Source organism: Scyliorhinus canicula, chromosome 11 (genome assembly GCF_902713615.1).
Source record: "Scyliorhinus canicula chromosome 11, sScyCan1.1, whole genome shotgun sequence".
In the NCBI taxonomy this organism is placed as follows: domain Eukaryota; kingdom Metazoa; phylum Chordata; class Chondrichthyes; order Carcharhiniformes; family Scyliorhinidae; genus Scyliorhinus; species Scyliorhinus canicula.
The window spans coordinates 17,050,754-17,066,215 of record NC_052156.1 but is presented as its reverse complement, the minus strand read 5'-3'; the positions used below and the strand labels follow the sequence as shown (position 1 = coordinate 17,066,215).

The window sequence follows — 15,462 nt, the reverse complement described above, 5'->3', positions numbered from 1 at the left end:
TGCTTCACAGCACTAGGGTCACAGGTTCGATTCCCGGCTTGGGTCATTGTCTGTGCGGAGTCTGCACGTTCTCCCTGTGTCTGGGTGGATTTCCCCCGGGTGCTCTGGTTTCCTCCCACAAGTCCCGATTGATGTGCTGTTAGGTAAATTGGACATTCTGAATTCTCCCTCAGCGTACCTGAACAGGCGCCGGAATGTGGCGACTCGGGGCTTTTCACAGTAACTTCATTGCAGTGTTAATGTAAGCCTACTTGTGACAATAAAGATTATTATTATTAGTTATGGACTCCCCCACCACCGGAAACATTCTTTCTGAATCTACCCTGTGTAATCCTGTTAGGATTTTATAAATTTCCCCCTCACTCTTCTAAACTCCATTGAATATAATCCTAACCGATTTAGTCTCTCCTCATATGACAGTTCCGCCATGCCAGATTATCTGTTTGATTATGTTGTCAGATAAATATTGGCCACGACACCAGGGATTAACTCTCCTGCTCTTCTTCAAAATAGTGGCCATGAGATCTTCTACACCAGCCCAGGTTTCTCTGGGTGCTCCAGTTTCGTCCCGCAAGTCTCGAAAGATGTACTTGTTAGGTGAATTGAGCATTCTGAATTCTCCCTCCGTGTACCTGAACAGGCGCCAGAATGTGGCGACTGGGGGATTTTCACAGTAACATCATTGCAGTGTTAATGCGAGCCCACTTGTGACACTAATAAAGATTATTACTATTAGTAGTGAAAGGGTATCCGGCATTGCAAGGGTTGTGAGACTGAGAAAAGCTACCTCCCACAGTGTGATGTAAAGGGAGACATGACCTGAGACTAGAGTCTGCTGTAGACTGGACAGAGACCTGTGTAGAAACAAGCATGGAGTAATCTCTCAGCTTGAGCTGCATCTTGTATATATGTACATATTTATGTGTTATCAATAAATAGTCAACCATACAAGACGCAGAGTTTCTCTCTCTCTCTCTGTGAGATCTACTGAACAAACAAACAACATGCAACACCTCTCTCATTACTGAACTGGGGCGCGTTTCTCCCCTACCCGGCGGGGCGGGGGGTCCCGGCGTAGCGGAGTGGCACCAACCACTCCGACGTCGGGCCTCCCTAAAGGTGCGGAATTCTCCACACCTTTAGGGGCCAAGCCCTCACATTGAGGGGCTAGGCCCGCGCCGCAGTGGTTGGCGCCACGCCGACTGGCGCCAAAACCGACACCAACGTCCTTTAACGCCCGCCGCCCGGGCTGGCCGAAAGGCCTTTGCCGGTTCGCGCATGCGCCGGTGCGTCAGCTGTCACTGATGTCACCACCGGCGCATGCGCGGTAGGGGGTTCTCTTCTGCCTCCGCCATGGTGGAGTCCGTGGCGGCTGCGGAAGAAAAAGAGTGCCCCCACGGCACTTGCCCGCCCGCTGATCGGTGGGCCCCGATCGTGGGCCTGGCCACCGTGGGAGCACCAACCGGGGTCCAATCGGCCCGCCCCCCCCCCCCCCCCCCAAGGACCCCGCTCGCGCCGCCAATCCAGCTGCCACCAGAGGTGGTTGAAACCACGGCAGCGGGAGAGGACTCTCAGCGGCGGGAGGGCCGAAGAATCGCCGCAGGGGGCTCGCCGATCGGCGCGGCACGATTCCCGCCCCCGCCAATTCCTGGGTGGCTGAAAATTCCAGCCACGGCGGGGGCGAGATTTTCACCGGTCCTGGGTGATTCTCCGACCCTGTGGGGGGTCGGAGAATTTCTCCCCTGGAGTGCCAGCCTGGAGTTTTGCTTTCAAACTGTGGAACAGGACTTGAAGTGGAAATCTAATAACTCAAGAGGCAACAGTGCTACCAACTGAGGCAGAGCTGACAAATGCAGTCCGCAAATGTATTTTGTTTCACCGTAACACACAGGCCACCCCTCTGGGCTCACGGTGTGGGCAGCAACACTTCTCTCAGTCAGAAAGTTAACCACTCCAGAGTCATGAACAAAAAATCTGGACAATCCATTGTCCAAGGTGCCAGGTTTGGAGTGGGACATTAAACGCAGGCATCATCCAAACTCTCTGGTGGATCTCAAAGATCCCACAGCTGTAACTATATGGTGATCAGGGGAGTTATCCCTGGTGTCCTGGCCAATTTGTGTCCCTCGGCAAACATCACTAACAGTAACATTGCCTGGTCATTATCACATTGTTCTTTGGGGAACCTGACTGCATAAATTGGTTGTTGCGTTTTGTGCATTACTGCCGTGGCTGAACTTCAAAAGTACTTCATGGCATGTAAAGTGCTTTGGGACGTCCCAGACTCATGAAGGGAGCAATATAAATTTCACTCTTACTTTCTCACGGTACCATTATGCGGTCCAGTCGTATCGCGGAGGTGTTTTGAGCTGCATTTAACTCGCTACCACAAGCCACCAGACTCTAAATGGCGGCTCACAAACGTAATCTTCAAAATCATCGCAAACAGGTGGAACACTGGAAGGATTTAAACTGATACTCAGGGAGTGGAAGGGGAAAAATGCTGACCAGGTTCCAGAAGATCCAGCATCATCCTGCCAACAGATTGACTCGCACTCTCTGCTTTGAGTTCCATTTGGTGGTGTCTGAAACGACTTAGCCATATAGTGTACCCCTTAAAAACCTCAAACAGGCCGCAAAATCTACAGAACTAAATCCTCAAAGATAAAGCATGAGATGAAAGCTGAATTGTACCCTGCACTCCTGATCATCGCCAATGTTGTTTATGAAGGGGTGGGTGTGATAGTGGGCTTTGGAGCTGATATGGGCTGAATGGCCTCCTGTTGTGTTCTGAGCTTCTATGGTTGCTACAGAAAAAGCCCTGAGAATAACGCTTCAGAATCTGTAGCTTGCGAGTGGGTCCATCACATTAGTGTGGTCACAGAGGGGTCTATGTCATCGAGTGGTGCAAGAAACTCTGCCCAATGGCTCAACACTGTGAACCCTACCCGAACACACTTCAATTGCTGTCTTAGTCCAAATTCAGGAAGACTCAGTGCTAAACAACAGCCTGAACAGTTTCAGAACACCATTTTTACCCACCTCCTAAGAGCTGTTGCAAGGCAGGGTTAGTGCAGGCCTGTCTAGCCGGCCTTCCCCGTCTCCCTAGGCAACGTGAAGTGAGTGAGGAGTGGTGAGCGGGGCGAAAACCAGAAATAATCAATTTAGAAAAAGTTAAAGTTTTACCTACACTAATACTGAATATTCCCAGACTCTTGTACAATGAGACTCCAAGGTAAACAGGTCCATTGGAACTGTGATGGATTGGAATTGCACTGGAATCAAGTATGCGTGCAGCTATTTGGACATGTTAGTGGTTAATGACTGAACGTGAGTTACTGCAGACAGTTAGTTCTTCCATGTTTAGCTAGAATCGGACCAAGTTATTATACACATGGGCTCTGAACTTCATATGGCCAAGTAGCTTTGAAAGGGTCTGGGATATTCAGTAATCTAGTAGCCTACCGCTCATGGAGCAGAAGACCTATTAAAGAAATTCCTTTCTTTTTTTTGCTTTTCTCTCCCCCCCAACCCAATACATGAGCGCCTCATTGTAATGTATCACTTGGGAGTGTGATTACATAATATACTGAGTTGAGTACTCTAGCAAGGCATCCTGGAAATACGAAGGTGCCATAGGCATTTTTCATGTACTAAGTGGGAACTCTAGGCATCCAATTTGGTGGACAGTGGTGCACAATGAGTGGTGCACAATGAGTGGTGCACAATGAGTGGTGCACACTCATTCTGTGCTGGGAGTGGGTCGCCATATTGGTAGAAGCAAAATATGAGCTGTCCAAGTCTTGTGCCTGAAATAATAAAGCCCCTTGCATAAGAAATGAGTAGGCCTAGCCGCCGAGCAGCTATTTGAGACCCCCAACCCGTGCAATATTGAGCTGCCCTGACTGGAACTGGTGGTGCTCAGGAAAATGTGGTCTCCATGTGGCTGAATGAATGATTCTTGAAGGGAGACCAATGTTAAAAATGAGGCAGCAGGGGTAATCCTCCAAGTTCTATTGCAGAGTCCGCCCTCATTTGGCCACCCCCTCCTGCCCTTCTGTTGCCCATAATAATATCTTTATTAGTGTCACAAGTAGGCTACATTAACACTACAATGAAGTTACTGTGAAAATCCCTTAGTCGCCACACTCGGGCACCTGTTCAGGTACACTGAGGGGGAATTCAGAACGCCCAATTCACCTAACAGCACGTCTTTCGGGACATGTGGGAGGAAACTGGAGCACCCGGAGGAAACCCACGCAGACACGGGGAGAACGTGCAGACTCCGCACAGACAGTGACCCAAGCCGGCAATTGAACCCGGGTCCCTGCCGCTGTGAAACAACAGTGCTAACCACTGTGCTACTGTGACGCCCATGTATGTATGGACAATGATCCAACCTCAACAAAAGAGAACCAACTAATGATTCAGCAAGTTTAAACAGTCAGTCATCATAAACCTGAAAGGTTTCAAGGTGAAATCTGGCCACAGGGTGAGTTATGATGGACTCAGGATTGGTGGGAGATGGGGCATTGCTATTTGTCTTTACCCCTGAATTGAAGGAAAAGGTATTCAAGAGTTCCTATTCTCTCTTTTTAAAAATTTATGCACATGAGTCACACACATTGCTGTTGTTCTGGATTCTCAACTGGCCAGGTCAGGTAAGCGACAGGCAATTGCCTTTCCGAAAGGACATGAGTGAACCTGATAGGGTTTTACGTCAATTCGTTAGTTTTATTGTCATTAATGATACTGGATGTTCATCAAGCATCAGGTCAAGCCCAAGATGAGGTGCAATACCTTTTCTTGTCAGCTTGGATCTTGTATGTCTCCATGAATTGGATTAAATCGGAAACGGCATAGTTTTCTAGAGCAAGCAATGAGGCGGATTAAGGGTCCACTCTGTGCATTGGCTTTGTAACTTTAAGAATGGAATAAAAAAATAGAACAAAATCTGTTCTTATCGTAGAATCGCCACAGTGCAGAAGGAGGCTATTCGGGCCATCGGGTTTGCACTCACCCTCCGAATGAGCACCTCACCTAGGCCCACTCCCCTGCCCCATACCTGTAACCCCACCTAACCGGCACATCTTTGGACTGTGGGAGGAAACCGGAACATCTGGACACAGGGAGAGTGTACAAATTCCACAGAGTCACCAAGGTCAGTGTGGTGATATGCATCACTGTAGATACACAAGATGTTAATGCAAGTACACGTAGACTAGCTAGACACTAGAGGGAGCACCAGAGACATGACATACAGACATTCAACCAATAGGTCAGTAAGATAGGACACGACCAATGGGCATTCACGATACACACAGAGGTGACACCACCACAGGAGGGCATTACACCAACTCATATAAAAAGGACACAGCACACATGATCTTCCTCTTTCCAGTGAAGACACTCAGTGAGTACAGACACAGGGTTGATTGAACATCACACCCACCACGTGGATTGCAGCAGACTGGTTCGTCAGTCTGAGTAGCTATAGAAGGATTAACAGTAGAGTCGAATCCGAGTAGGAGAATTGTTAATAGTTTAATAAACGTGTTGAAGTTATCTCCACGTTTGAACCTTCCTTTGTCAGAGTGCACATCAAGGAAGCAGCTTATGCTAAGTCAAGAGTATAACAAGACGGTCAGAATTGAACTCGGGTCATGGTACTGTGAGGCAGCAGTGCCAACCACTGTGCCACCATGCTGCCATAAAACAAAATCGAACAATTTCCCAGCTGAGGTGGAATTTGAGCTCACAACTCTGGATCATTAGTCCAGATGGTAGCCCAGCAATAAGTACACTACGCCAGTCCAGCTCAGTTGGCTGGACAGCCGGTTTGCGATGCAGAGCGAGGCCAGCAGCGCCGGTTCAATGTCAGTGCCGGCTGAGGTTATTCATGAAGACTCTGCCTCTCAATCAAGCCCCTTGCCTGAGATGTTGTGATCCTCAGGTTAATTCACCACCAGTCAGCCTATGGTTACCTGGGACTATGGCAACTTTACTTACGCTACCTTACCTGCAGATTGCTCTCTGGTGACCCCTGCTGGAAATGTATGCATGGTTCAGGATTAGAATGGGTAGTGAAACTCCTCTAGTTGAATATAACCTGCCAGTAGTCTGACGCTGCTCTTGTGAGAAGAATAACCACCAAAAGGTGCCAGGGGTTTAGGTCACCTGCTGAACTGTCTCTAGTGCGGAGCCAGTGGTTTTAGGACGAGCAGGGGAAACGTTGCTGAGAAAAGGAGATTAAAAGGCGGAAAGAAACAAGTCTGGTTTGTGAGAGGTCGCATTCCATTGAATTATTTGGGGGTTCTCTTCATTCCCCTTTTATTTAATGAACAAATTTGTTGTTTTAAATTTGGTTCCAAGCAGAAATGAATAGGGCAGAACAGGAGGATGGAGACAGACAGAGGGAGGGAAACCAGGGATTAACCAATGGAGAACAAGATAGATAAAAGAGGCTGACAGAGTAATGAGACAGAAGGAAATATAAGACATGGAGTCAGAAGGATAAAAAGTCCGGGAAACACAGACAGGGAAATAGAGGGAGGAATGGACAGACAGACAGAGCGCAAAATGAAGGAAATGTAAATGTAAAAGAGAGAGAGTTGGAGACAGGTAAAAATGGAAGAGCAGACGAAACGAGAGACAAAGGTAAATGGGCGGGTAGAGAATGCAGGAGAAATTGTTTTCTGCTTGATGCACCTGACAGCAGAGCCTCTCACTCCTCATTAATCTGTCTGCCCTGCATCATGAGGTATTGCAAGCAGTCTGGCTGAAACTGAACAGATAATTAGCCTCTGGTGTGGGAACAAAGAAGGCAGCACAAAAAATGCGACGACAGACAATGCTACAATTATGCCTCTTTTGTGCACCTCGTCTGCGTACAGTCACGGGCACAAGTGCGATGCGTTACAGGAGGAAGTCCTGTCAGTAAACCGCGAGTCCCTATCTGAGGACAGATTTAGCGCCCAGATTGAAGGGAGAAAGGTTAGAATGTGCCTTTCACTCTCTCTTCTTCTTGGGCTATGCATTTCCTTTGTGATTTTACAGCAGATCTGCGATTCTGCTTTTCTCTTGCAAGACTGTGTGACAGCTGGCAAAGATCAGAGCAAAGAAAGCCAAACTTACAATGAAAAGGATGGTGTCATTTTTCTTTTCACAAGATTTTTGATTTCTGGAACAATCTGTGCCCATGAATTGTTAGCTGCTGGGGGCGGGGGGGGGGGGGGGGGGGGGGGGGGGGGGGGGGCTGCGGTGGGAGATGAACAGAACCAGGAATACCTTCTCTTGTGGCTGGCAATGTATTCATAAACCTATTTCCAAAATGTCGCTGTCTATAGCCACAGGAGCAATTCTTCCCCCTGGACATTGCTTGGAGTGAGATTTTTTTTAAAAACTCAGTGATGATAGTCCTTCAAGAGTTAAGCGAGGAGCAGATAAACGATCGGAGATGAGCCTGGTTGATAAGATGTATTTTTGTTGCATTACAGGGACCGCTTAAATACTTGAAATATTTTCACTTTTAACTGCTAACAATGTATAACTCAGTCATGTCGACATGAGCATCGCTTTAACCTGACACCAGTAACCCTAGATCTGTGTCTATTTACACAGCTGCCCGAGGCAGGGATGCCAATGCAGCTGAACCCAGCTGTTGGATACCACTCTGATGCTGCAACTGAACGGGGCAGAGTGAGCCAAAGTGCGAGGGGGTAAACGGGATCGCTGATGGCGGACAAAGGCTTGGGGAACATAATGAGGGGGAAATGTCAGCATCGGTGCTTGGGAGTGAAGTCACACTGTTACCACAGACCACCACAAGCTTGGTTAACTTGTGACGCATTGGATGCAAAAGCTCCCGGGTACGATTTTAACCAAATCTAACCAATGGCAGACTGACTTTGGAAAGTAAAATCGGGTCAGGTGTTAAGGAGGTCAGTCAGAATTTCCCACAGGCACTTTCAGTTAAAACCAACCCGAGGGTCTGACAAAGACCACAAATATCACACAGCAAAAGTACTGAAGTTGGGGTGGGGGGGGGGAACGGTGGCACATTGGTTAGCACTGGGACTACGGCGCTGAGGGCCCAGATTCCATCTCGGCCCTAGGTCACTGTCCATGTGGAGTTTACACATTCTCCCCGTGTCTACATGGGTCTCACCCCCACAACCCAAAGATGAGTAGGTGGATTGGCCACACTAAATAGACCCTTGGAAAGAAAATAATTGGTAACTCTAAATTTATTTTTAAAAAGTACTGAAGAGGGTGGTTGGTTTGGTCCATCAACCTCATCCTTGTATGGAAACCTACGCTCCATTATCACAACATGCCATGAATAATATTTTGTTCCTCCCACCCTCAACATTACTGATTTATCACGAGTTGCTTGAAGAAGGGCTTTCTGATATTCTCTGTTTCCCTCAGCCGTGTGTTTCTTGGTGGCATGCCGTTCAATGGCTACAGGATTCTGCATTTCCGCCGCTTGTCAATGGGATTTCCCGCAGGCCGGGCTCGCTGCCGGCAGGAAAAAGGAATCCGGAGAATTACGCCCAACATTCCTCCAGATTAACCTCTCCTATTCTACTCACTGGGAATAATTTCCACGTTAATCCTTGGGGAATAAGCAGGACAAGTGAATTCCCGGCCGATTATAAAACCTGCTGTTCCAGAGAGATGGGCAAATGTTCTCCGGGTTTCCAATTCTGTTTAGCACACTGGGATAAATCGCTGGCTTTGAAAGCAGACCAAGCAGGCCAGCAGCACGGTTCGATTCCCGTAACAGCCTCCCCGAACAGGCGCCGGAATGTGGTGACTAGGGGCTTTTCACAGTAACTTCATTGAAGTCTACTCGTGACAATAAGCGATTTTCATTTCATTTCATTTTCAATTGAAGGGATATATCGACACCAATATATGACACGAGGGGCGGGATTTTCTGGCTCCACTGACGGATTTTCCGTTGACGGAAGCGGCCCGCCACTGGCCAAAGGCGGAATCATCCGGTCCTGTCGATAGCTACTGGCTTTAGAATGCCCCTCATCCTCCGCTGCCGTGGAAGGTGCCATAGGGTGGGGTCACCATCAGCGAGACCAGAAGATCTCACCAGCGGGAAGGGCTGGAACCTGGAAGGTTCCTCTTGCTCATCATCGCTACATCATAGCAGTTACTGCACTTCAAATATACTTCAGCCTTTCAGTCACTCACATGTTCCTTTACTTCTCAAGTAATCAGTCTCATGGACCTTCTCTGAAGAAGAGAAGTTGCCCACTTCTCAATTCCCTGCTCTAAATAGACACAGTATCCTGGGGTTTATTGATAGGGCCAGAGAGTACAAGAGCAAGAAGGTTATGCTATACTTACACAAGAGACTAGTTCGACCTCAGCTGGAATATTGGGGGCCACACGATAGGAAGAATGTAAATGCATTGGCCAGAGTGCAGAAGTGGTTTACACAGATGTTTCCAGGGATGAGAAACTTCAATTGTGAGGGTAGGTTGGAGAGGTTGGGAATGTTCTCCTTGGAGGGGAGAAGGCCGAGAGGAGATTTGATAGAGTTGTTCCAAATCATGAGGGGCCTGGATGGAGCACATGTGGAGAAACTGTTCCCGCTCGTAAAAGGATCATAAACGAGAGGACACAGATTTGAGAAGAATTGCAAAAGAAGCAAATGCGATGGGAGAAAAACATTTCCACGCAATGGGTGGGATTTACCGAGCACCCCGCTGCGTGTTTCTCAGAAGCCGGGATTTCCCGGTAACAGCACCCCTCATCGCCGGGAAATCCGTGCGCCGGTGTGGGACCGGATTTTCCCACCGGCGTGAACAGCCAGTAAATCCCACCCAATGAGTGGTTGGGGTCTGGAATACACTGCCTGGAAGAGTGCTGGAGGCAGGTTCAATTGAGGCATTCAAGAGGGCGTTGGACAGAAACAATATGCAGTGGTATGGGGAAAAGACAGAGGAATGGCACTAAGCCATGATGGTCATTTGGAGAGCCGGTGCAGATTCGATGGGCTGAATGGCCTCCTCTGCTGTAATAATTCTATGATTCAGAGATTGCTTTGCAAACAGTAGGCAGAAAAAATGATTACGGCAAACTTGTTGTTACAGCAACAACAGTCGAACATAAAATGTCGATGTATTTTAAACACTGCGTTATAATAATAATAGTCTTTATTGTCAGAAGTAGGCTTACATTAATCATAGAATTTACAGTGCAGAAGGAGGCCATTCAGCCCATCGAGTCTGCACCGGCTCTTGGAAAGAGCACCCTACCCAAGCCCACACCTCCACCCTATCCCCATAACCCAGTATCCCCACCCGGGTGCTCCGGTTTCCTCCCACAGTCCAAAGATGTGCGGTTTAGGTGGATTGGCCATGCTAAATTGCCCGTAGTGTCCTAAAAAGTAAGGTTAAGGGGGGGTTGTTGGGTTACGGGTATAGGGTGGATACGTGGGTTTGAGTAGGGTGATCATGGCTCGGCACAACATCGAGGGCCGAAGGGCCTGTTCTGTGCTGTACTGTTCTATGTTCTATGTTCTAACACTAAGGGCAATTTTGGACACTAAGGGCAATTTAGCATGGCCAATCCAACTAACCTGCACATCTTTGGACATTAACACGGCAATTAAGTTACTGTGAAAAGTCCCTAGTCGCCACATTCCGGCACCTGTTCGGGTACACAGAGGGAGAATTCAGAATGTCCAAATTACCTAACAGTGCGTCTTTCGGGACTTGTGGGAGGAAACCGGAGCATCCGGAGGAAACCCATGCAGACACGGGGAGAACGTGCAGACTCCGCACAGGCAGTGACCCAAGCGAGAATCGAACCTGGGACCCCGGCGCTGTGAAGCAACCGTGCTACCCACTGTGCTACCGTGCCGCCCTTTGCATTATGGTGAACTAACCACTGAATTCAATAACTACAAATTACATTTCATGTTCTTTCGTGTATAATCAAGCTGGAGTATTTCAATATTTCCCAGCAATGTTCAATATTTGCTATTTTGGAACACCTGATTATTTAAAAATGCTTTTTCCTGGTTCAGATGCTGGCCAATCTGCTCTGTATTTGTTCTGAATTTTAAGCGTTTGCAGTATTCCCTTTGTCTCTCCCAATGCTGACACTCTCCTGCACATTCTACACACAACACCAGAGCTTGTGGAAGGTGGGCTTCTACCAGCCTGAGAGAGAGGCACTGTAATCATACCCTGCATAGACTGAGTGGCAGTGTTAACACCCCTCCACAACCCATTGCCTGGAAAAATGCTTCCTCCCTCCAACAGGCTAATAACATCGTTGAGCCTATTACGATAAAGAAGCAACAGTCGACAGCTAATTTACAAAGAAAATAGGGAGAGGAGGGTTGGGGGGGGGGGGGGGGGGGAGACTGCTCTGTCCTTTCAACATTCTTGGGATGTTAATCCTGTGTTAATAGCTATCGCAACAAGGGAAGCAAAGAAATAAATCACTTCATCTAGCTGCCCTGCCTCCCATTACCATTTATTGTGGCTGACACAGTGAAAGATGCGAGGCAGTGTACCTGTCACATCCCGTCACTATACCACATACTGCTCGGGATATGACCTTAGCTTGCAGGTGGGAGACTGTGTGCAGTTCCCCAGCCCGTCCACAATCACATCCTGGTGGAACAGCCAGGATTAAAACCCAGTTAGTGAGCGGATCACAAAACAGGTAAAGCCGCTGACAGGAATTACAGCCGAATGAATGCTACCCTGCCAGACGAAAAGACACAGGCCGACTGCACGGGTGTGGAATGAGTAACCCTTTCCCCGCTGAAGAAGCAGGAACTCCACATACGTAAATGCCCCTTGCCTGCAGAATAAGAAGGAACTGCACAGTTACAAAGTGATTAACCTTCGGGCCTGCTGAATAAAATTAAGCCACAGGCTTGATTTTCAGTGAGTCAGGGTCACTCGGGGGTGGGGGGGGGGGGGGGGGGGGGGGGGGGGGGGGCTTAAGAAATGGTGCGTGGGTCCAATTCCGGGATTCCGTACCCCATTTCTGGGCTGTCTGAATTTCGGAACTGCCTTTAGAGGATGCGGGCTGGTTCCTGTCAAAAGCTCACATCTGGCACTCCCGACCTGACCAGCTCCATTGCTGAGAGAGGTGTCTGCTTCTCCTCTGTGACTTCCATGCAGTCAGGCCAGTCTTTTAAAGAATCATGGTTCACAGCTCTTCAGAGGAGCCATGATTCCTCGACTGCATGAGGGGATCTTTTAAAAGGTATGTTAAGCACTGCCCTTCCATCCACCCCAATGGCACCTCATGCCCCCTATGCCAAGCTGCGGCACTTCCATGCCCATTGACTGACTATACACTGTTTAGAACCAATGAACCCTCTGGTGAATAGTGATATTTGTAACATAACCTTTAGAAAGTTATTTTATAACTTTTTCCTGTGTTAAAAGAAAATCCTTTTGCTACAATCAAAGTGTTAGTCATCCAGAACGTTTAAAGTATCAATAACAAAACACACAAGCCCTCAACAACACTCAACTTGTGTAAACAAACATTCTGAAATTGACAACAGAGATCAGAGAGCCTGAGCTGTCAACCAAACAATGTTTCCTCACCTCCAGAACTAGGTGTTCTTAATTAATAAAGTTAATAAAGTTAAGTCACCATGGTCCGCTTTCTCCTTTGAGGTGGAGAGCTGACTGGTGTTGATTTACCATTGGCCTTGCCCTCCATCACATGCTAGCTGTCCAGCCGAGTGAGCTAAACAAGAACTAGCTGTTCTAGTACTCTAATGACTGTCTGGGCCTTCAGCATACCTAATGAGGCTTGGCTGAGAGCCCTGACATCCATTAAGCTTGTTGAAACTGCTGCTTGTGTAATTCTTCCTGGATCAGCTGGCCTGATTCTCCGCTCCCTCATCCCCCTATTCACGCTGGCAATCAAGATCTGCCATTTGCAGACACTTTCTCCCGAGCTGGGCGATTAGTGCTGGGAATTTTCCTGACACACACTTCAAGGATGAAAATCTAATTTCGCAAGCCAGTTCTCCAGCAAAATTCCTTTCTGTATCTCCTGCATTTATCTCCACCTTTTTGACCCACTTCTTTAGTCTTTTGATCCATGCCTGGTCCTCAGCAAATATAGATCAGTGAAGGAGCTGCTGTATCCACGCAAAGTCAGAAGGCGGATATCGGAGGGGAACAGCAAAGGCCTCACTGCAATCCGGGCCCTTGATGCCCATTTTTATTTGGGCACCGCGGAGCCCACAGTCGATTGTTGCGCTCACTCACCGTTCAGCCAACGGGAATTGTACTGGTCGGTCCTCATGGCAGTTTGCTTGCCCATGGTGCGAAAGATGGCGGCGTCCGTTCCCATGAAGTCAATGTAGACGCCTGCGTAGAGCTCGCCATCTGCCGAGAGGTAAAAGAGTATATGACTGAGAAAGAGAATGGTGGAGGATGAGGGGTATTAAATTATTCCTATGCAGTAAACGAACCTCGACAGCCTGCATTCAACAATAATATTCAAATAGAGGTACTTAAAGAACAATTGGCTATGGATACACTTATAAACAAAGCCTTAATAAATGTGCACTAAGTGGAAAAATGAACAGCCTCTGACTCCTCACGATTGGTTTTCAGTAACTGTTTGTTCTTCTGTCTCTCTGATTGTGTCCAATAGATGGAACTAAACAGCAATCTGGGAACGTGATCGCATATTACTACAATTCCAAGAAAACTCACAATGTGTTTGACATACTTTCTCAACAGGAACACGGCACTGAGTGGTGATGTGAGATGTCACACCATGTGTTCACCTTAGGCATCCTGGTTTGAATCTGGATTTGACTGTTGCGGATCAGGGTCCTGACATGGCACTGATTGAGTGACAGGAATTTGGGTAGTCTCGGCCAGGTTTCTTCCGAATGCAAGCTTGAAGACTAGACCATAGCTAACTGACACCCTCCATTAAACGATACCAAAGAGGTGGATCCCGATGGAACGGCCTCCTTGTGCCTGACTCCAGGCGCAACTAGGCCGCTAAATCTCATGAGGCGCCTCAAATGTGGACCAGTCATAACGGCATCTGGGGGGGGGGGGGGGGGGGGGTCTCCCAGGCCACCGGAGGTCCCTGTGTGGTTGAGCTCTGGACAGAATGGTGTCCTGTCACTCCCACTGCCTCCCGGGCACCTTGGTACTGGCACTTGCGTGCCAGGCTGGCAAAGCCAAGGTGTCTGGGAGGTAGATTGCTCCTGCTGGGGGTCAGGCTCAGGGATGCCTGCCCTTATGAGGTGGGCTGAGAGTGGGGACTCAAGGACCCTCTAACAAGTAAGCTGGGACATTGGGGAGGCATTCTCCTGTAAATATGCAGCACGTCAGTCAGCGTTTGAAAAGACAGGCAAATCTTTTTGAGCGCGAACATCTTCATTGAGAATCCTGACAAGTGGTCTAAGCATGTTAACGGGTCCCTCCTCTTTTCGGATGCAACATAGCTGCTGTGCACAGCCTGCATTTTCTGTTTTTACCCAGTCAAGGACATATCGGGCAATGAGAAAAGCTCAAACCTTCACAGAGTTCTTTAAAAAAATTTTTTAGAGTATCCAATTCATTTTTTCCAATTAATGGGCAATTTAGCGTGGCCAATCCACCTACCCTGCACATCTTTGGGTTGTGGGGGCGAAACCCACGCAAACACGGGAGAATGTGCAAACTCCACACGGACAGCGACCCAGAGTCGTGGTCGAACCTGGGACCTCGGCACCGTGAGGCAGCAGTGCTAGCCACTGCGCCACCGTGCTGCCCACCTTCACAGAGTTCATAAGCATAACAGCCAAATTATCAAACTGCTGCAAAATCCAAAACGAGGACCCAGCTTCGAAGGGAACGTACAATGGTACCCATGATTGGAATTGTTTGGAGATCAGCAAGTCAGCCTTGAATGCTACTCAGTGGGTTAGTGGACCCCACACAGTGTTGAACTCAGCTATGGGGACGAGCAAGGCAAGGCTTGATCCAATTCCCAGTCTGTTCTGATATAACAGATCTCAGTTGTGACTGTAACAAATGGCTCCTCTGCCCCTTAACTAGGGAAGTTAGGAGGGGCGGAGAGGAAGGAAATTAGCAAAGGTCATTGCTTCCGAATGCTATCCAGCGACCCTTGCTGGAATCTGGCTGGGTGTAGAGGGGGGATAAGGTCCGACTAGGCCTCATGGTTGAACGGCCTGCTAACATTCAGGCCTGTGTAGGAAAATGGCCATTTTGGTGAGGTTGCAGAAGGCAGCAACAACCCTAGAAAGTGTATCCACCCACCCCTCCCCATCCCCCCATCCCATCATTCGGCATTCCGTAATGGATGAGGAACAAATTCAATTTGTTTCTCCTGCACATTTCACACTTGAGAAGTTCTTTGACGGAGTGAGGGATGGGGGAGGGTGGTGGTGGTGGTGGGATGGGGGGGGGGGGGGGGGGGGGGGGG

General features: G+C 48.4%; 1 protein-coding gene across 1 annotated transcript in view; it reads right to left on the bottom strand.

Moving 5' to 3' along the window:
* sema3fb (sema domain, immunoglobulin domain (Ig), short basic domain, secreted, (semaphorin) 3Fb) overlaps positions 1–15,462 on the bottom strand; it is a 256,825-nt gene that overhangs the window by 57,661 nt on the left and 183,702 nt on the right. Inside the window, exon 6 of the mRNA XM_038812020.1 lies at positions 13,278–13,443. Within this exon, the coding sequence (XP_038667948.1) occupies positions 13,278–13,443 (166 nt within the window). The remainder of the gene's footprint in view (positions 1–13,277; positions 13,444–15,462) is intronic.